Consider the following 21,759-nt stretch of genomic DNA (forward strand, 5'->3'; position numbering starts at 1 on the left):
TTTATTTTCTATAGTTATGTCAAGTCATACCTTCTTCCTGACAAGTCCCGAAACAATAAGCGCAAGACCAAAATCAGAACAGGCACCAATCCCGAATTCAATGAAATGCTAAAGGTAAATCAATACTCTCTCATAGTAACTCATGTGATACTGTTCATAACCACACTGGTTTAGAAGTAACTAAAGAAAATCTTTTATTCGCGTGTTGAAGCTTGTATATGTTTTAGAAAATTGGAAATTGAATAAATTATTGTAACACCCTTCGCTTTTCTAACAGTTTTTGGAAAATAAGACATATATAAACCACTCTCACTCTGTTTACTTCTTTGCTGCTGCTAAAGTTGCACCTTAGGTAGACATGATCCAGCAAAATTACATCTGAGCTGATATATCTAGTCAAAATGTATGTTCACTCTTGGGAAAACTGGAGTTTTTCTGGCCCCCTTAAAAGAAGTTTGTCACAGTTTTGACACTAATTTAGTGGGTCACTTTGTACACATTCATTGTTCTGCTAACACAGCATGGATATGTGCTGTTTCTTGTTAGGGTTCCAGAATTTAGCTAAATTTAGGTGTGTAGTTAATGAACGGTGGAAATGCAAGGTCCGATTTGAGAAATCTCAGAGGAAGTAGCCTAGATAAAATATGACACAGGCCCCAATCCTAGAGAAATTTCTATTTCCAGTGGGCTTCCACGTAACAATCTCTTCTCTCATCCTGGCCTAATAAGAAAAATCCAGGGAGGGAAATTTATGGACTTGTACCCAGAGTGATGGAGTCAGAGTCCACCATAAGAGGACATTGCTGAGAGCAGAAAGCCATGAGCCCGCATGTGTCAGTGGGGACATGTGTGGAAGCTGGAGCCAATACCAAGACAGATTAAGCTGAAAATAAATAAATAAAGGCAGAAGGTGAATCCAGGGGCCAACACAGGATAGCAAAGAGGAGCCCAAGCAGAACAGATAAACACAGCAACGGGGTAAATTCAGGAAGCAGGGAGCCAAAGTTAATCATGATCATAACAGCAAGGACAGGAATAGATCTAAAGCCAAGATCAGGAATCAGTCTGAAGTTTTTCCCAGATAGTGGTTTCATAGAACAAGCAGAAGGTTGGAAGGTATGTGGCATGTGGCCATGGATAACGTTCTGCTGTAAAAGGAAAAGTTAGCTCAGCGATATCTTCTTTCTGCTCAATTTACAAATATATCTTTTCAACTCTGCACTTACACTGGGCTTTATGAAGTTTGGTATCTGCAAGTTTCTTGTTGTCAGTACTCTTGTGGATTTAGGGCTTTTCATTATGAATAAAACAAGACAGAGACATTGGAGAATTGATATATTAAACCTGAGGCTTACAAAGTAAATGTGAAAAAATAATTAGGCAAGTGAAAAACAGGTAAAACTGAAAAGATAAGTTTTATCATCTAGTCTTTTTCATACAGTATCTGGAGTTTATCACCACACACCCACCCCCCCAAAATAATTTCTTTATCTTTCAGTGCTAGGTCTGGCACAAATGGGTTTACAGAATAGAACCTCGGTTATAGCAGAAACTAAGAAAAAGAAAGTATTTTCTTTGTGTTTGTTTTGCTCATATTACTGATGTTTATGATCTGAAAGATGGTGGAAGCAAATTTCAACCTGTTCTGGAATTGGGCAGAACCCTCCTTGTGGAACGTGATGCTGTAAATCTCATTTGCAGTACACCATCAGCCATACCCAGCTGGAAACAAGAACGCTGCAGCTCTCAGTCTGGCACTATGATCGATTTGGACGTAACAGCTTCCTTGGGGAGGTGGAGATTCCTTTTGACTCGTGGAACTTTGATAATCCAAGTGATGAGTGGTTTGCGCTTCAGCCCAAGGTAGGAAATGCTTACAGATTAGTCAAACAGCTGTGCAATGGGGCAAGTTAGGAGCAAAATTGAAGTCACAGGCCTAAAAATATCTGACGACTTCTGAATTTCAAGTGCTAATCTGCAGAGATTAGTGTAGCAAATTTTGGAATAATATAATAATAAATGTTGTAAATGAAAGAAAGTGAGCCAAAACACCGGGTACTGATCAAGCTTTATTAAAGGAAAAGTATCTACGTGGCTGCACTCAAAATGGAGGGCAGCACCAGGCTTGGGGCTGGGAGAGCTTATATAGGCTGTAAGGAAGGCTGACATAGTCAGGGAGGGGTTGGGTGCTGGTGTGGAAGATAAGGCTGGCAGATGCAATCAGGTGGAAGGTTGCACCCATGCGGAAATAGAGCAGTTTCTATTTTTCAGAAACCACGAGTTTTCTCATAAGGGAAAGACTAGTGGCTATTTTGTGCTTATTGTGTGCAAAATGGCGCTGGTCACGTCCAAAATCCATCAGTAAATCCATTGTTTTGGGAATCCCTTGTTAATATAGATTGTATAGTGAAAGCCACATGATCATATATATTATTTTTTCTTTCTAAAAATTTATTTAGCATTTGAAGGTCTCCATGAATAAGCAAAATGAATACATTATATGATCCTACTAGAAAGAGAAAATCTTCATTTTCACATAGGCAAAAACAAATCCATAGAACATGACCAATCTCAAAACATGATTTCTTATTCTCCAATTCAGACCATAAGTAGGAGTGGTCTTGCCTTGGCCCACACAAGGGAGTGATAGGTAGCTAAATTATCTGGTTTCTTACATTCCTGCTTTTGGGATTCATAACCCAGGTCTTGAGTTATATTCAGAAAAAGAATCTTGGAGGTGATTCTAGAAAATAAATGCCAATATAAAATAGCATGTTACAATCTAGGGCAACAGTGCCTTGAATTCACTCTAAGCAATTGGAGTCTTTCCACATTTACAGTAAATTTTTAAGTCAAAAGGGAGGTAAAAAAGAAGTTCATATTTATGCAGCCAAAAATTGTTCTTTATATACAGACAGGCAAAAAAACATTATGGTAAAGATGGTGAACTCAAATCCAACTTACTTGGTACAATTCTGGCTTCATGACTGCCTATGTAACCTTGGGCAAATTACTTAATTTTCTAGGCCTTGGTGTTCTCATTTGTAACAAAATCATTGGACGTAGCTTATAGGCTGCTGTGAGGCTTGGATAAGCATTCTCTGTGAGGCTGTCAGCATTCTATCAGGTGCATTGTAAGTTCTCAATAAATGCCAGGTAGTACATGTGTTACTTACGAGGCCTTGTACTGCAATTGACAGTAACCCCAGCTCCTACTGCTCAAAAAAATAAAGGGAGATTATGAACCAGTGATGATCGGGCATGGCTTGTTCCAGATGTTCAAACCTTATCAAGGCCTTAGGGTTTCTTGGTGTCTCTTTTCCTCTTCGTTGCCTTCATTTTTATGTTCCACTCAGTGTTGTCCTCCCTCACTCGCTCCAGGCATACTTCTCTTGGGCAGGAACGGCTACAGTGACTGCAAGCCTCTCATCCTTGCACCACACTATATAGGAGAGGAGAGAGTTCCTCCTCCTCCAACAGTCAAACCAATGCCTTGGGCCTGGTTCTTCTAATTCTGATTACATTATTTGCCTAACCTGAGCTAATGACTGTGGTTAGGGAGGTGAGATGCATTGGCTGGCTTAAGACAATCAGAACATACCCTAGTCCTGAAGGTAGCATTGCTCCAAAGGAAATCCACGTACAGTAGTACTACTGAAGGAGTAATGAAGGATGCTAGACAGCGAAAACAAATGATGCTTCCCTCCATACCATTAGCATCATTATTCTCATTTAATGATTACAACAACCCTGTGAGAAATGTATCATTATCCCATTTTCTAGATGAAAAGACAGACGCAGAAGTTAAATACAACTTGCTGCTGACATTTTGTAATGGTTGACCTGAAACTTGGTGTACATAACTCATGGAAAATTTTTAAGAGGTATATTTGGGCTGTGGGTAAAATTGACAATAATATACAATTTTTAAAAATCCTTAAATATAACTGCAAGTCCATGACTAACATCAATGTGATAGAGAGGGGAAGAACAGTATTAACAACAGATGAGTCCACAATAGCATAACATTCTCCTGACATTAAATATAGGAAATATTTGGTCATTACAGCATTAAGTCTCTTGAAATTAAATGAAAAGCCTCACCATAAAAGATAGCATTTAATACAACTTAGCAGTCCTTATCAGTTGCTTCCTTTTGTAACATCTTAGTTAGAAAATGCTCAATATATCATATGATGCATAACACAGATGAAGGATGAGTGACATGCATTATGTACTAAGATTAATACATAAAATTAATTCATCTGTCATGAAATTAACATTAAAGCACATAGGAGCTCTTTGGAAACCAGTTTGGAGGGAAAAGCAGCATCCTTCCAGTCAGCTTCCTGGAAATTATTGAAGGACTTTGCTGGGATGAAATCTAACCTCTCCCACGCCTCTCCCAGGCATCCTTTGTGCTTAAAGACAAACAATTTTCCATGGTAATCACCTCCACATTGCCACTGGGTCATTCGCTTTCTATCACAAAAGGAAGGCATCTCTAGGTCTCCCTGAGCCTGCTGAAGGTAGAAAGTTCTGACTGTGTTCACGGTCCATGGAATACCATCAGTCCTCTGCCAGATCCCTCCAGATTCCTAACCATGTCTGTTAGGTGGTTTGCCCCAACAGCCTCCACCTGAGACTCTCCTGAGGTGCCCGCCCTCAGGCTACTGTAGCTTTTTGCCTGCATAGGCACAGAGCCAGAAGTTCCTGGGAGTTTGTGTACCTCCTGCCAGAAGGCAACCCTTAGTTAATAACTGGCATGTAAGGGAGTATAAAACCCACTTCCTTTACTGAGAGTGGGAAAAACTCCAAGGTGTTACTTATATTCCAGAGCACCCCTGCCAGATCAGGCTGAAGCTGCCTTCCATGGAATTTTGCCCAAGATTTAATCCATCCCTGTCCTACTTCTCCTGCCCCTTCACTGGTCTCTCTGGGGGACGCTTCCTTAGTAAATCACTTGCATAAGAATCCGCACCTCAGAGTCTGCTTCTTAGAAACCCAACAGAAGTTAGTGTCTCTAATCCATGCAATCTTCCTCAGCCAAACTTCCTCTGACACGTATGGAGGAAAGGCTGAAGACTCAGACTTGCTTAGATATCATACCTTCCATAACTGGGGAGCACAGGTGCCAAGGCATGCTCTGTGTGCTGCTTCACGCGTTGTTAGTGGTTCATCTGGGCTGAGCTGGGCTCTGTGTCGTTGATTATCAGCCAGCTGTGTGAAGTGTCACTTCATTCTCGGTCTCAATCACTTCAATGCTATAGTCACTCCATCAGCAGCAGATGTAGTATGAGCAGCCCTGGCGACTTGAAGTTTCTTGTAGATTATCCAGCTGAGGAGGTGAAGCGTGAGCTACAGAGACCGATTTCCCTAGTAATAAGGGATCCAAATTAATAGTCCTTAAACATTCAGAACTACTGGCATCCTTTTGCAGTGGGAATGCTGGAAAGACAGTGCCTTATTGCCTATTGACTTTGTGTTAGTAAAAGTTCCTCAGTACCTACCTTTGTTTGTGTTAGGTCTTACAACACTAAGCCGGTAATGAAGCTGGTGCAGACAAAGAACTGTAGATGCCAAACGTACCGTAGTTTCACAGTATAACTTCCATTTTACTGTATGACATGAGATAATTTATTAGCTATAACTCATTGTCCTTCTGAAATGCATGTTAGATAGTTACACAGGAAGGGTTTGTCAGTATGAATTGCCTTTCATGCCTTCTCAGGAGATATTATAGAAACAAGAACTTCTGAAAATCAGCAGCAAGCTTAAGTGGTTTTCCAAGGAAATATTCTCTTATTCTGCCTTCAGGCAGAGAGTAAATATAAGTCCCTATGGAATTATTACCTAGCTAAAAGGCTCTCACTTTATTTGGCAGTTTCAGCAGACTTTTGTTCATAATTTATTACTCCACTTTACACCTTCAAGTGCACTGGGAATTCTCTGTTACTTACTGTGATGGAAAGTGGATCTCTCTCTTTTCAGGAAGCAGAAAATAGTGGGTGTCATCTGATTATTTCAAGCACCTGCTCAGATAGTCTCCGTGGTTCTCTACTGCTTCTGGATGTGGCTTGAATACATGCTAACCATCACCGTGGCATTCAGTGCTCCCTTGATATGTCTGTCTGGAGCACTGAAGGATGTCAGTTCTCTACTCATATCCCCATTTGCATGCAAACATGGCTCCTCATAGCATTCACCCCACCAGTCAACACCTGCCAATCTTTGTAGAAGGAGAGCCCTCAGGTTGCTCAAATGGGCTTGTTCTGTGGGCTTGAAAAGCCAGAAGAGCCTGGGTATTTAAGTGTCTGGGGCCGGGGATAGAGCCCTTGATCAATGACTGATTTGTGAAGGAGAGTAAACACTCCTAGTCCCTTGCCTCTGATTGGGGCAGCTCTGAGGTGTGATCTGTCATGTCTCCAGAGCTCCCCTGTAGGACTGAGCACAAGTTACTCTCCATGGGACTTTGTCTGATATCACACCCTTAATCCTCCTTCACTTTTCACTCCCATTTCCCCACTACCATTCCTGATAAAACACTATAACATAAATTCATACCTCAGGGACTTCTGGGGAACCCAGAGGAGACACTTTATTTTCACCCTCCTTGGTACCACCTCCCTGCACACACATCCCTAATCACACCTTGCTTCGTACCAGTCCCTAAAGACATTCTACACAGTTCCCACCATCTTTTGCTCATACTGCTTCCTCAACCTGGACTAACCACCTTCTCAAATCATCTTCGTCTATCATCATCTCTTCCATCCTTAAGGACCAGACAAGAGCCACCTCCTTATCCCAATCAGGGTTAATCTCTCTCATCCTCACAGCAGTTTCTATATACTTGTGTTGGAGCAACTGTCACCATTTGTCTGACATTGAACCTACTGTCCAGTAGAAGCCCTCTTCTCCCAACAACCAAGACCAGTAGTTGGTCAGTTAACAGAGAAAGTCACAGAAATCACCCACATACACACACACCCAATGCATTTCTTTCTATTTTTAATATTTTTAATTAATTAATTTTGTTTAATTGACAGATAAAAATTGTATGTATTTGTCACAGGCAACATGTTGTTTTGAAATGTGTGTATAATTGGGTGGGGAACATGGGGTACAAACACAATTTGTGGTAATGGGTATGCTTCCAGTATGGATCTGGCCTTCACATCTTGGGCACTAGGGTTGACAATCAGCTTTGTATCTCATGAATATTCATGACCAACAAAAAAAATGAAATGTGTATACATTGTGGGATGGCTAAATCGAGCTAATTAACATATGAATTACTTCGCATACTTATTTTTTGTGTGTGGTGGGAACACTTAAAATCTATTCTCCTCTTAGCAATTTTCAAGAATACAATACATTGCTATTAACTATAGTCACTGTATTGTATGATGGATCGCTTGAACTTATTCTTCCTGTCTAAATGAAATTTTATATCCTTTAACCAACATCTTCCCAGCCTCCCTCCCCTAGACCCTGATAACCACCATTCTACTCTCCAATTCTGAGTTCAACTTTTTAAAATTCTATGTGTAAATGAGATCATGCAGTATCTGTCTTTCTGTGCCGGTTTATTTCACTTAACGCAGTGTCCCCCAGGTTCATCCATGTTGTTGCATATGACAGGAACAGGATTTCCTTCTTTTTTAAGGCTGATTAGTATTCCATTGTGTATATACACATTTTCTTTATCCATTCATCTATTGATGGACAGTCATGTTGATTCCACATCTTGGCTATTGTGAATAATCCTGCAATGAACTTGGGAATGCAGATATCTTTTCCATGTACTGGTTTCATTTTCCTTTGGGCATATACCCAGTAGTGGGATTGGTGGATCATAGGGTAGCTCTATTTCTAATTTTGTGAGGAACCTACATACTGTTTTCCATAATGCCTGTACTAATTTACATTCCCGCCAACAATGTACAAGGGTTCCCTTTTCTCCACATCCTCATCAATGCTTATCTTTCGTCTTTTGGATAATAGCCATTCTAACAGGTATGAGGTAATGTCTTGTGGTTTTACTTTGCATTTCCCTGATGATTAATGATCTTGATCATTTTTTTCATATGCCTGTTGACCATTTGTGTGTCCTACTTAATCCATTTATTTGTTTGTTTTCTTACTATTTAGTTGTTTGAGTTCCTCATATATTTTGGGTATTAACCCCTTATTAGATGTATGGTTTGCAAATATTTTCTCCCATTCTGTAGATTGCTTGTTCACTCTGTTGATTGTTTCCTCTGCTGTGCAGAGACTTTTTAATTTTGTGTAATCCCATTTGTCTATTTTTGCTTTTGTTTCCTGTGCTATTGGGGTCATATCCAAAAAGTCACCCTCCAGACCAATGTCATGGAACTTTTCCCCTAAGTTATCTTCTTGTAGTTTTACAGATTCAGGTCTTACATATAAATCTTTAATCCATTTTGATTTGATTTTTGTATATGGTGTGAGGAAGGGTCTAATTTCATTCTTCTGTATGTGAATATCCAGTTGTCTCAACAGTCTTTATTGAAGAAACTATCCTTTCTCAATTGTGTGTTCTTGGCACCTTTGTTGAAAATCAATTGACGATAAACGTGTGGATTTATTTCTGGGCTCTCTTTTTTTTTTCCCACTGGTCTCAGTGTCTGTTTTTATACCAGTACTGTGCTGTTTTGATTAGTATAGATTTCCAATGCATTTCTTAAACATTTAGTTTGACTTAAAACAAATAAATGTACATTCATTTGCAAGTCTTCTGATGTAGAGACAATCTTGTTTATATATGGGTCCAGTAATTAAAATTCTGCCATCTCTTTCTAGCATAAATTCTACCCCAAATGCATCAGCAGCAGCAGTTTCTAATTTGAGATTTTCTAAAGTGAAACAAGAATGTGAGAATACTTTCAAAGTAAAATGCAAAATCTTTCTAAATATTTGTGATTTTTTTCTAATCTTTTACAGCTTCAAGCCCACATGCAATCCAATAGTGACTCTGTTTTCAAATGTTTGGTTCTTCTGGAGTATTCAGCTTAATTTTTTAGAGTAACAGCCATCTTTTTGCAGTCATCAACTTATGTGACATTAAATTATGTAATTACAACCACAAGTATGCCTGGCATAAAGAGCTTAGGAGACTAATGCAGCTGACTTTTGGTGTCAGCAATTCTACTGATGGGAGCAGACAGGCATGGTCTTTGTAGAGAGGATTCTGGCTCACTCATACCCAACAGAGAGGTCAAATACCTCACCTCTCATTGACTGTAGTATCAAAAAAGTAGTGACTATCTTTCATCTGCCGTAATATCCATTGTAATTTCCCATTTATGACATTTACATAAACTAAAATTTACTGAAAATTTTAAAACAATAAAAAAGCTTTCTTACAAGGCACTTGATCTAAAATAATCAGGTTAAATATTAGATGGATAGTTTTTACACCATATAATCTTATTTTTGCCCCTGGTAAGAAGGCTGAATAAAGTGCTTTATTTTCAGTGTCTTTTCCAACCTTACTAATACGTTTTACCACCACCAACAGTAATGAAAGTCAGGCAAGGATTCTTTTTCTTTGTAATGGTATCAGTATATGAGGATACTTCAAAAGTTCATGAAAGATTCTTATCTTTTAATTCTATTTTTCCACAAACTTTCTGAAGTATCCTCATATATACATTTGGCTGCCAAGAACAGCTTCTGGCTTTGCTGTGAGAGGGCTGGGTTTCTGAACATTTTCAGTCTGCCTTCTATTAGAGAACCATTCTCTGCCCTTGACTTAGTGTTCAGGAATCAGAGCCCTGAGGGAAAAGCCCGAGAAAGGATACTACATTTTCTACTTTACCTATGAAAAATCAAAGTTGAGTTTATTCAATGGCAAGTCGGAGACCTACAGAACAGAGGCTCTGGGTATATGTGCACATTGATTTTTTTTTATTTGAACTTTTTAAATGAGATGATTGTAAATCCACATGCTGTTGTAAGAAATAATACAAGAGATTTCATGTATCCATTACCCAGTTTCCCTTAATGGTAGCATACTGCAAAGCTATGTAGTATGATGTCACAACCAAGATATTGACATTGATGTGATCCACCACTTTTATTCAGATTTCACAGTTTTACTTGTACTCATTTGTGTTTGTGTGCACATGTGTGTATATATTTAGTTCTATGCCATTTTATCACATGTAGTTTTGTGTATTGACCACCACAGTCAAGATACAAGACAGTTCCATTACCACATGTATCTCTCAGGTTGACCTTTTATAAACATATATATATATATAAAACCACCTCCCTCCCCCTCCCCCTATCCTTAATTCCAAGCAATCACTAATCTATTCTCCACCTCTATAATTTTGTCATTTCAACAATCTTTCATAAATCGAATCGTACAATATGTGTCTTTGTGAAACTGGCTTTTTTCACTCAGCATAATTCTCTAGTGATTCATCTAAGTTGTTGCATGTGTCAATAGTCTTTTCCTTTTTTATTTCTGGGTAGTATTCCATGATATGAATGTATCACAGTTTCATTAGCTGTCCACCTGTTGAAGGACATCTAGGTTGCTTCCAGTTTTTTTATTATTATTATTACAAATAAAGTTGACGGAAATTAGTGTACAAGTTTTGTGTGGACATAATTTTTCTTTTTTCTGGGATAAATTGTCCAAAAGTGCAATTGCTGGAGTGTGTGGTAGTTGTATGTTCAGTCTTACCAGAAACTGTCAAACTGTTTTCCAGAGTGGCTGCACCATTTTACATTCCCAGCAATGTTTGAGTGAACCACTTTCTCCACATTGAATTTTGATGATGTGAATTACCAATACTGCTTTTAATACTTGGTGGCTGGCAGCCAATGTTCAAGCATTACTGCCAACTTTTCCCTTCTTGGTCACTTAGGAAAGCTTTGAGACGTCAAAGACAGAGAGAAAGAACTAACTATGTACAGTGGCATCTTTGTTCCTGCCTCATACCCCAAAGTACATGTGTATGTTCAGCAATAGGTCCAGTGGCTGACCAAATATGTGTTATATGTCTCCTTTCGAATTCTTTTTACTTTGATGTTAAAAGTTATAGGCAAATGGCTTCATAGAGTTTTCCAGCCTCTCTCTTCTCATGCCTAAGGCATCTCTTAAACCAATAAAGGCTAACATAGTTGGAATGGGAATGGATTGTCACATTTAAGCCACGAAGTGAATACTGTAGATTAAAACATGGGCTGCAACTTTCTTGTCACCTGTCCTCCCTTGTCCAGGTGGAGTTTGCTCCTGATATTGGCCTTCAGTACAAAGGAGAGCTCACAGTTGTTTTACGTTACATTCCCCCAGAGCAGAACCTGATGCCTCCACTAGGACAATTTCAAGGTAGAGTATAAATATGACTGTGATCAATGACATTTTGTTCCTAGAAATATGGGAATAGGAATCAGGAATTGGTTGGACTATGTTACTTTCCCATTATACAAATGAAACGTAAAGGTTTAGGTGTTACTCTCTATGGGAGAGGATTGAGAAGTATATATGTGAGGAAGGGTGCAGGATTCTCACAAGGAAAGGACAAAGTCCATACTTCAAAACCAAGATTTGAGATATAGAATCTTCCCCAGGGTGGGGGATCAGTCTGCTGGAAGAGGGGTGTAGCAAGCTGCTGTATGGATCTATGACATTCACAGCTACCCAGAGAGTCTTGAGGAAGAAGTTAACCTAGAACACAGAATACAAAAAAAAAAAAAAATCCAGATGGATTCAACTCATAAATCTCTCTTGCCCTTCTCCTTCCATCAAGTCCTCCATGCAATCTCCTCTATCTTCCCATTCACTATTGTCCTCTTCAGTGTGACCCTGTGCAAGTAACTTACTATCTTCCAGCCTCAGTTTCCTCACTTCAAAGGGTTGTTGTGAAGATTAAATAGGTTCCTACATGTAAAGTGCTTAAAACAGTATTAAATAATGGTGGTGGTCGTGGTGGTGGTTGTTATTCTTCATGCTGAGTATATTTCATCAGAATAAAAATGTAAGGTGGGAAAGAGTTTTTTCTCACCCCCAAAATGTAGTTGCATCTGGGCTGTACCCTCTAGAGTTGGCCCTCCTGAAGCTGACAATTAATAAGACTAAAATATCAAAGAAGGGAGTTTTGGAATTTTCTCTTTTGGATTCTTGGCACTTGTGTGTGGCTTTCATCGTAGCTATTCCTAAGAGCAGAAATCATGGCCCAGGAAATTCTCAGAGTCTTTCCCACTCCCTTTCTTTATACCTTGTGAAAGGATATGCTTTGTAGGGGAGTGTTTAAAGTTTTAAATTTATTTTTTTTTCATTTTTTCCAACAAACACAAATGAGAGCCCTATCTGGAAGGAATCCCATGGGGTAAAAACGTTTAAATGAGTACAAAATACACAATAATGAAAAGACCTGATTCAGTCAGCAAATAAAGTAAGTCTCTTCCCCTCTCTCATTTTGGTGGGTGATGCAGGAAAGAAGACCTTTAAAAAGGGAAAGAAGAAGGAGTTGCCTGTTATCTCTGGAGGAATACTAGAAGTCTTCATCAAAGAGGCAAAGAATTTGACAGCGGTGAAGTCAGGAGGCACTTCTGATAGCTTTGTAAAGGGGTAATTTTGTTTTAGCTAATTTCAGATGATACTGGGAGATGAAAGAATCTGTGATCCATGAGTCAGTGGTGGCTGTGAGGCTTCCATGTTCTGCTTATTGGAAATATTCTGGGAAAGAGTTACCCTTAAATGCTGGCTTTTACGTCTAACACAACACAAGTGTTGAGGTAGCTGCTTATTCTAGCTTTTGCTCCGTTTCCAACATATTTCAGGAGTTCTCATCACAGCAGTTTCTTGAGGGAATGCAGCCCAATAAACAGACATTCTTGCCCATTCTGGACAACCAAACAGCAAATCCCTTTTGATTCTGACTACTGGACATTTTTCTCCTGGAATTAGAGTAACTAAGACTGGAAGACTATTTTTCATTCATTCAAACAAGTACACAAATGCACATGTACAAAGTAGCAGGTGATGCACTTTCAAGAACAAATAAAACATGAACCTTGTCCTTCTGGAGTGCCATAAAGCACATGAAGTAAAACAAATTCCCATGATGCCAGGCCACGAGGTTAATTCTTTGAATTAGATGATAGTATTGTTCCTTCTTAGAAAAGTGTATTTTCCCTACAGGAAAGTGAGTCAAGCCTTTACCCTGACATGTTCTAACTCTGGTAAAGCCAATAGTGAGGAGAAGCAGATGTCCAGGGCTTCCCCATTGGTGAGCACATGTGTGCCTGAATTTCGGTTCATCTGTCCTTTGTTCTTTCTTGCAGTAGGGTTAAGCATAGAAAAAATGCTTCCTTGGATCCTGCCGTTGAAGTTTGCCTCACCAGCTTTTCTATCCAGTTCAGGCCTCTCCTGCTCACTGTCAGGGATGAGGGGATAGCTCCTGGCCTGTGGCCTCATATTGGCCTTGCAGGGGTGACTTAACATCTTCTGAAACAGTTTTCACTTTATCTTGCTGAAAATTTATGAAGCAGAAATAATGAAAGACAGCATCTTTATTCTATAAAGAAAAAAAGCCAGTAATATTCTAGTAAATTTTCTCCTTAGTTATATTTAAATATTAAGCTGATTTTAAAGGAGCCTCATTTTTTTAAAAGAGAATGAAAAGGCAAGAATAGACCCTGTGTGAAGTTTCATATTGTAATATATATCAGTTAATGTTAGGTCTGTCTGTAAACCAAAACAAATTTTTTTTCTTCTTCTTTTATGTATAAACAAAGACTTAAGGTAAGGTATCCAGGGCAGGAATGGAAACAACATGATTGTCACTGACCGAGATTTTTTTTCTCATTATGGTATCCACCTCATGAGCCAGTATAGCTGCTGGAGTTTTACCTCGCCTCTCCAAATTCCAGCTAGCAGGCCACTTCCCAGAAGCTTCACAGAGAAATACTTCTGTATCCCGTTGGCCAAAAATCAGTCATATGGCTATACTAGCTGCAAGGGAGGCTGGGGAATGTAGTCTTCATTCTGGGCAAGGTTGTACCCAAATTTAAAAATAGAGATTTTTTTTTTTTTTGTCTTTTTCATGACCAGCACTCAGCCAGTGAGTGCACTGGCCATTCCTATATAGGATCCAAACCCGCGGCGGGAGTGTCGCCGCACTCCCAGCGCCGCACTCTCCCAAGTGCGCCACAGGCTCAGCCCTAGAGATTTTTTTTTTTTGAGAAGAATAGGGGGAGAATGGACATTAGGAAATAATAGGAAATCTCTGCTTGATACATGAAATGAAATCTCAAGTGACCTAATTTGCCTTCTTTATTGCAAAGTCATTTGCTTGTGATAGTTTTCATTTTTGTTTGATGTACTAATTCCGTAATCTGTCTCCTTCCCTAAAGTATATTCCCTGAAGGAGTGGGGGGGGGGAGTCATATTCATCACATAGCAAGAGCCTACTACAGTGTTTTGACCACAGCAAGGAAGGCCTAGGGTACAGGTGTTTTACTTGAGAAGAGATTCCAGCAAGCACCAGTGAAAAAGTAGAGATAATGAGAAAGGAGGGGAGGGAAGCTGATGAAAACATATGTTAATGGGTAGATACCACTGCTGGCAACTGGGGCTCATTTCTACTGAAGAAGCAAGGACGAACTCTTTGAAATATACCTTAGGGCATGTCCCTTCGAGGGACAGGGAAGCTGGGGGATTTGTCCACAAATTTCCAAATTTCACTGGTTGAGAGTTCCCCCTAAAGGCATTAAATTCCCAGTAATCCTAGGGTTCTCTGCTCACAAACTAAGCCAGCTCACACAGCACCAAGAAACATCCTTCATTGAAAGAGCCAAGACACACAAGTGCTTGAGGTGGGAAACTGAAAACATGCCAAGAACTGCCCATCCTGGCTGTAAGTCAGCTCAGGAGTGGGCCAAGAAGATACAAAGCAGGTCATTCAACAGTGGTATTTTCCTTTCAAGATGGGGTGAAGGACCAAAGTAGGCTTAGAAAGAAGAATTGAGGGCATTTTACTATGGTACCACTTAAAAGAACTAAAAAGCCATTTCTCTAAATACAGATTTAAGCATATAAGAACCTGGAAGAGAAAATCAAGTACACATATCACACTTGTGCACACATACACCAGGAATTATGGGAAATTCAAATACCTACTCAAGAATGGAGCTTTCTGCCCACTGTCTCGCTGATGACTTGTGTTTTCTCCTGCAGCTATCTGCTCCCTGATGATAACAAAGCCACCAAGCACAAAACTCTGGTAATAAAAAAGAGCGTTAACCCTCAGTGGAATCATACTTTCATGTTCAGTGGCCTGCATCCACAGGATATAAAGAATGTTTGTCTAGAACTTACCATCTGGGACAAGGAGGCGTTTTCCAGCAACATCTTTCTAGGAGGAGTTCGTCTAAATTCCGGAAGCGGTGAGGGACTTGGGGACCCAGGGATGGTCTGTGACTGGGCACTGGGCAGGGGCATGGTTCCTATAGGGGTTATGTATAGTAGATGTATATGTTGTTTCACCTGTAGGTGACTCCTGAAATTACTACAGATCTTTCCTCCCTTTAGCTAAGGACCTGTTCATTGTTAAGATACAAATATTACAGGGCCAGCCCGGGAGAGTGCAGTGCTGAGGACACCAAGGCCCGGGGTTTGGATCCCTATATAGGGATGGCTGTTTAGCTCACTGGTTGAGCGTGGTGCTGACAACACCAAGCCAAGGGTTAAGATCCCCTCACTGGTCATCTTTAAAAAAAAAAAAAGATACAAATATTACTACCATAACTTTGTATTCTTAGGCTAGAACTTTGGGAAGTATAATATTTATATTCAGTCTTTTCATAAAAGATCATTACACTTTAGTCTAAATGAATTTCAAGTACTTTCTTGGGCCTTACTTCAGGTTTTGCTCGGGAGAGAATCATCAAGACAGCACAGACTTCTGATAGGGGAGAGAACGACTTTGAAGACCAACTTCCTTTCATCCTCTTCTCAGTTCTGTCCTACACTTGCAGCCATTATTCACACTGGTTGAATTGAAAGGAAACCCATCTTTCCTTGTAAAATAACATCTAATATTAAAGCAGGTCATGGACACCTACCACTGGTGCCACAAGACAACTATACAGGGAGAAAGGTGTGTGTGATTCCAGTTGTAGAGCACATGCGCACTAGTAGAGCATGCGCAGTCCCCCAAACTCCCATTGTCCCATAGCTTAGGCCGACATAGATGGTCTGCATGTACCATGGTCAACATTTCTGTTGAGAAAGACCTTACCCCCATGATGCTTTACTTATTCATGGATTATGGGGAGCTGAGAATATTTATGCCACTAAAACGAAGACTTTCCAGGTCAGAGAAGTGGCCTTATTAGAAAGGGAGAGCCTCAGAGCCCAGTCCAGCCTTTTCTTCTGTCATGCTGACTCAATCCAGATGAGCCAGCTCTCTGCTAAACTACCAAAGTGGGAGGAAATGAGCCACCAGGGCCATCCTGATTTGTTCCACATCATCTAGGCAGAAGAGAGTAGTTTAGGCTGCAAAGGATTGACTCCATTCTAACACCACTCACTAGATACGGTAAGCAAGAACAAGCCAGTGAAGGGGTCTCTGGTCAAAAGGCCTCCTCAGAGATTGATAGATGACTTCTAGAAGATCAAAACATTTCATCTATAAGGCGTTGTGCTGCCCTTTCCCTTCTTAGGTGTGAGCCATGGGAAGAACGTGGATTGGATGGACTCTCAAGGTGAAGAACAACGCCTTTGGCAACAGATGGCTGACAACCCTGGGACTCCTGTAGAGGGCGTACTCATGCTCCGTTCCAGCATGGGGAAGTGCAGGCACTGAAGGGACAAGTTCTCCAAGAATGAGACTTCTGGGACTGTCTGGCTGCCATTTCCTATCAGTAGCAGGCTGGGTCCTGGGATTCTGCTTCCCTGCCATTTCTCACCAGAAGGTATTGGGACATGAGGGGCGAAATGTCAATGGTATAAAGATTTAGGATCTTGCCGAGTGCCTAAAAAAATGTACCTCTATATGTCCATGGGCCAGAGCCCTACTGATTGGATGACAGAAATTTTGTACCACACTATCCTGTCAACAAGCAAATTGTGCAGTGGCTCATAGGGTTTATACCATAAGGAAAGTGGCACAAGCTTATTTGAAACCATGGTTGAGATTGGGGGTCCTCAATCTTATTCTAATTCTGAGTTACTTTAGATTTCCTCATATGCTTTGAGGAGATAGGGAACCACTGAGAAGGCAGATCACATGAAGAGTAAGAAGAAGGGATACTGGCCGCCCTTTGCTCACCTCTCTCACCCCAGGAATCCCCATGATCCAGAGAAGGCATGGTGGGATGGTTGCTGGAGTGAGGGGATGGTCTTGTTATTGTTGCATACTTGTGGACTCATCAGATAATGTTTCAAGATAAACTGACAGGACTTTTGATGGTGACTATAGAATTTATCATCTCAATCAGCCTACTTTTGAGAGTGAAGAGATAAATAATCACACTAGAACAACAGATGTAAACTAGCATTGGCCTAAGAAAATTGGGATGTAGGGTAACCCTGTGTATGACCTAGCTATTAGAGATCTCTGCTGTAAATATTTATTTTATAAAATTTTCTGAGCCATTAACTAAAAAGGAATAAGAAATAATGTGCAATTAGTACACCTTTTCATATTATGTTCATTGATGAGACTAGTGTAATGAAAAGGCAGGTCCTCTACCTACTGTTTCACTTCTGTCTCACTTCTGCCCTGCTATGAGAGAGAACCATGGACTCTATTTTCTTTGTCCCCCTCACTTTCTCCTTCCCCGAGTTTTTGTTATCTCCCTTTCTAGTGATTAGCTATTGCCACCATAATGCTGAATGATGACAAACCACACCAAATGTGGCTTAAAGTGACAATCCTTTCTTCTGGTGGTGATGAAGGTTGGCTAGGGCATCTCTGCTTCTTGCTACACTCCTGAGGATCTAGGTCAGCTGCTCATGTTCCATCCTCTTTGGGCCAAAGGGATAGCCAGAGCATGGTGATGGCAGAGATGCAGTAGGATGAGCCCCACTGCTCAAGTACATTTTGAGCCCCTGGTTGTGTCATGTTTATTGATATCTCATTGGTCAAAGTCATATGGCCAAGTTCAAAAATCAAGAGGCAGGGAAACATACACTGTCCACAGTGAGTCCATGACAAGAGTGAGGATGCAAGAAAGGTGAAGAATCAGGGCGAGTAATTCAATCTCTCATACCTTCAGTAACCTAGAATTCCAGATGCTTGAGCCACCCAACTTAGATGCAAAGGTAGCTAAAGGTGGAAGGGACCTCAAGCCTGTTCTTCATTTTGCATATTCCAAACCTGAAGCACGGAGAGGTGAGATGACTTTCCCAAAGTCATATAGAGGCTGTGACTGAATCCAGACTTAAATCCAAGGTGTGATTCCTTAGGCCATGTTCTTTCTACTGCAGTCCTTGGCATGATCCTGTGCTTATCAAGGTGGATAGGAGGGCATATGTCAAGGACGGTGGAGCAGAGTCTGATTATTTGAGCATGAACATACCTGATCCAGGTATGTTCTGGAGTCATATTCTAGCCTCTCAACTCATTTTCTCACTTGAATTCATATAAAACCCTTAAAGTATAGAAAATGAATTTTAGTAGTAAGAGCTAGAATCATCTTTGGGCTTATTTTAGCTAGTTGTTCCATATTTCTAGATTTCTTCTTGAATTTTAGAAACTGATTTAAGAATATATTTAGTATTATTCTCAGTAAGGGAATAAGCAATCCATTTTCAACATTGTTCAAAAATAGGCCATATAATTCTAGAAAATTGAAATTAGTAGTCTACTTTAGCTTAATAAGTATGTTTTTTTTAAAACTCACACCCACATCCCTATGCTGCCCTTCTTAAAAATAGAAAACAAAAAGTATAATGTCGCACTACTTCCCACATTGAAAAAATAAATTGTCTTCAGAACTGATGTGACTCATTCTGCCTTCAATGACACTTTTAGGGCAGGTGAGAACGTGGAGATGGTGAAGTCTGGAGACATCTCTGAAGTAGACAAAACAAAGTGGATTTATTCACTAATAATAAATGTGGCAAAATAATAAATTTCAAAATTCATAACTTGAATTAAAGAGGAGCATGATCTTTATGTGTTGAGATCTTTCCCACATTTAGAGCAATTCTCTGTATCATGGTTTCATAAAATCCGACATCTAATGCAAAACCGTGATATGCAAAAGTCTACCAGAAACCTGTTGGTATTGCTCTTGGAAATAAAAGTCAAATTGATCTTTAGGTCACTCTCTTATACCAAGTGTGGTATAGAGATATAAATAATATTTTTAAATATAGGTAATAAATGTAAATGGCACAGAATTCAAATAGTTCAAAATTGTGAAAAGTATGTCTTCCTCTCCCCCTGGCCCCATCAGAATATATTCACAAACTCATTCTTTTTTTTTTATGGCTATAGGATATTATACCATAGGGATATATCAAATTTATTTAACCAGTCCTATCAAATGCCACATTAAATATGTTTGGTGGGCTTTTGTAAGCAATCTTTTTTTTTCTGGAAAAAAAAAAAAAAACTGAAATTCAAAATGAGGTCTATATCTTACCAAGCCATTCCACTTCTGGGTATTTATCCTACAGAGATAGGTGCATATGTGAGAAATGAGTACATGCAAGGGTGTTTATTGCAAGAGGTTGAAAACAACCCAAAAGCCCATCAATAGAGGCCTTCGGTAATATCACATATTCTCGATTTTTCCGTTTCTGTAGTTGCTCCTCCTCCTTCTCTGTCTTTATTCATTCTCTGCACAACTGTTAAAAATTGGATGCCTCAGTGTTCAGTCCTTCTTTTTTCACTTTTTACAGCCTCCCAGGCATCATCATGTACCATACTCGCATGGTTTTACACACTTGCAACTTCGAACTCACATCTCCAACCCAGACCTTTCCTCTCAGCCCCAGCCCCAGATCCAACTGCCTATATGACATCTCCAACGGCATAGTTTATGTTTTCAACATATTCACCACTGTACTCTTCATTCCACCCTTTCCTTCGCACCCATGTTTTCCTACTCCAGTGTGTCCTGTTCTCACTACATGTTACCATCATTCACCCAGTTACGGTAACCAGATAGTAACCTGGTAATGAACTTTGATTTCTGCCTCTCCCTTACATCGAGGCAAATCGATCAGGAAATCATATTGATTCTATCTCCCAAATATCTCTGGAGCCTGTTCAGTTCTCACCATCTCCATGTCCAAGCCACCATCACCCCCTTCACGATGACTGCAACAGTCTCCTAGCTACAATCTAAGCACCCTTTCTTGTCCTCTCTCAATCCAGAGTAATTTGTCCCAACATGTTATTAAAAAATGCTCAAACGTACCAAAAAGTTGAAAGCACTGTGCAGAGAAAACCTTTATACCCACCACCTACATTCGGCTTCTACCATTAGCATTTGGATATACTTGCTTATCATTATCAATCTATCTGTCCATCCTCAGAGTTATCTTTAAAACCTTCCATGGCTTTCCATTGTCCTGAGAATAAAATAGAAAGTTTTGCTCATGACCCTGCATAAGATGGCCACTGTCTCCTCTCCAGATTGTCCCAGGCCTTGCCTCCCCTCCCCTTCTCTTCTGCTACACAGAGCATTTTTCTGCCTCTCAGCTGTCCCAGGCTCTATATCACCACATGGCCTTTGCCAGGAATCTGGCAGATCTCAGTCCTTCTCACCAACCTGATTCTCATTAATAATCCAAGTCTTAAATGTTGCCTCCTCAAGGAAACCTCGCATGATCACTCTCTGCTGAACTAGGATAAAGCAGCCTGCCTCTCTTTTCCCTTCACTGCACACATCACAATTACAATAAATTATGCGTGTAATGAGTCCTTTGATGTCTGTGTTCTTTCCTCGCCATGTTTATAGAATGTAAGATTTGTAAGGACAGAGACATTTTTTTTTCACAGCTGTATTCCCAATGCTTAGCTCAGAGTAGGTAATTAAGAAATATTTGTGGAATAAGTGAAAACAAACAAAAAAAGTTACATTATAGAATGTTACACCAGTAGGCATCTTTAGAGACCACAGTTTCTTTTTTTTTTTATTGAATCATAATTGATTATACATATGTTTGGTGTTCAATGTTGACATATGTTGATCAAATCAATATTACTAGTATATATATTGTTACGAATTGTACTTATTCTTTATGCCCCTTGTCCAATCTCTCCTTATCCCCCTCTCCCTCCCACCTCCCACCACTGATAACCTTAGATTTCTTCTCTCCCTCTGAAAGAGCAATGGTTACTCTGTTGATTTGTTGCCTAGATGATCTGTCCAATGCTGAGAGGTATGTTCAGGTTCCCCAATATTATCGTAGAGCAGATGCTTCTTCTGTTACTCTGGAAAGGGCTTTGTGGAGAGAGACATCCTCTTCTTTTCTTTCGTCTCTGCTGGTGACTCTCCTTGTGTCAATGCACTCCAGTGGCTGGTGGACCATCTGTGTTATGGTTGTGACGTCTAGCCACTTTTGTGGCAGCCATGGTTACTGTGGTGGTGGTGGTGGGCCGCCCACATGGAGGGGATGTTTTTGGCATGCTCCTTTGGTGCTGGCAGTGTGCCTGGTTGTGGGAGGGGGGTCCGGTCCTTGGCTCCATGTCTCGAGCCCCCTGGCAGGTCCCAAGACACTGGCAATGTGCCTGGTTGTGGGAGGGGGGTGTCAGA

General features: G+C 40.2%; 1 protein-coding gene across 1 annotated transcript in view; it reads left to right on the top strand.

Annotated features, from left to right (window-relative positions):
* The window catches only part of SYTL5 (synaptotagmin like 5), a 109,754-nt gene extending 91,058 nt beyond the window's left edge, over window positions 1–18,696 (top strand). Inside the window, exons 12-17 of the mRNA XM_063083358.1 lie at window positions 15–114; window positions 1,702–1,863; window positions 11,260–11,368; window positions 12,475–12,610; window positions 15,221–15,429; window positions 16,708–18,696. Coding sequence (XP_062939428.1) covers window positions 15–114; window positions 1,702–1,863; window positions 11,260–11,368; window positions 12,475–12,610; window positions 15,221–15,429; window positions 16,708–16,850 — 859 coding nt within the window. The 3' untranslated portion in view covers window positions 16,851–18,696. The remainder of the gene's footprint in view (window positions 1–14; window positions 115–1,701; window positions 1,864–11,259; window positions 11,369–12,474; window positions 12,611–15,220; window positions 15,430–16,707) is intronic.
* The last annotated feature ends 3,063 nt before the right edge of the window (window positions 18,697–21,759 follow it).

This window comes from Cynocephalus volans, chromosome X (assembly GCF_027409185.1).
Source record: "Cynocephalus volans isolate mCynVol1 chromosome X, mCynVol1.pri, whole genome shotgun sequence".
NCBI classification, from domain to species: Eukaryota; Metazoa; Chordata; class Mammalia; order Dermoptera; family Cynocephalidae; genus Cynocephalus; species Cynocephalus volans.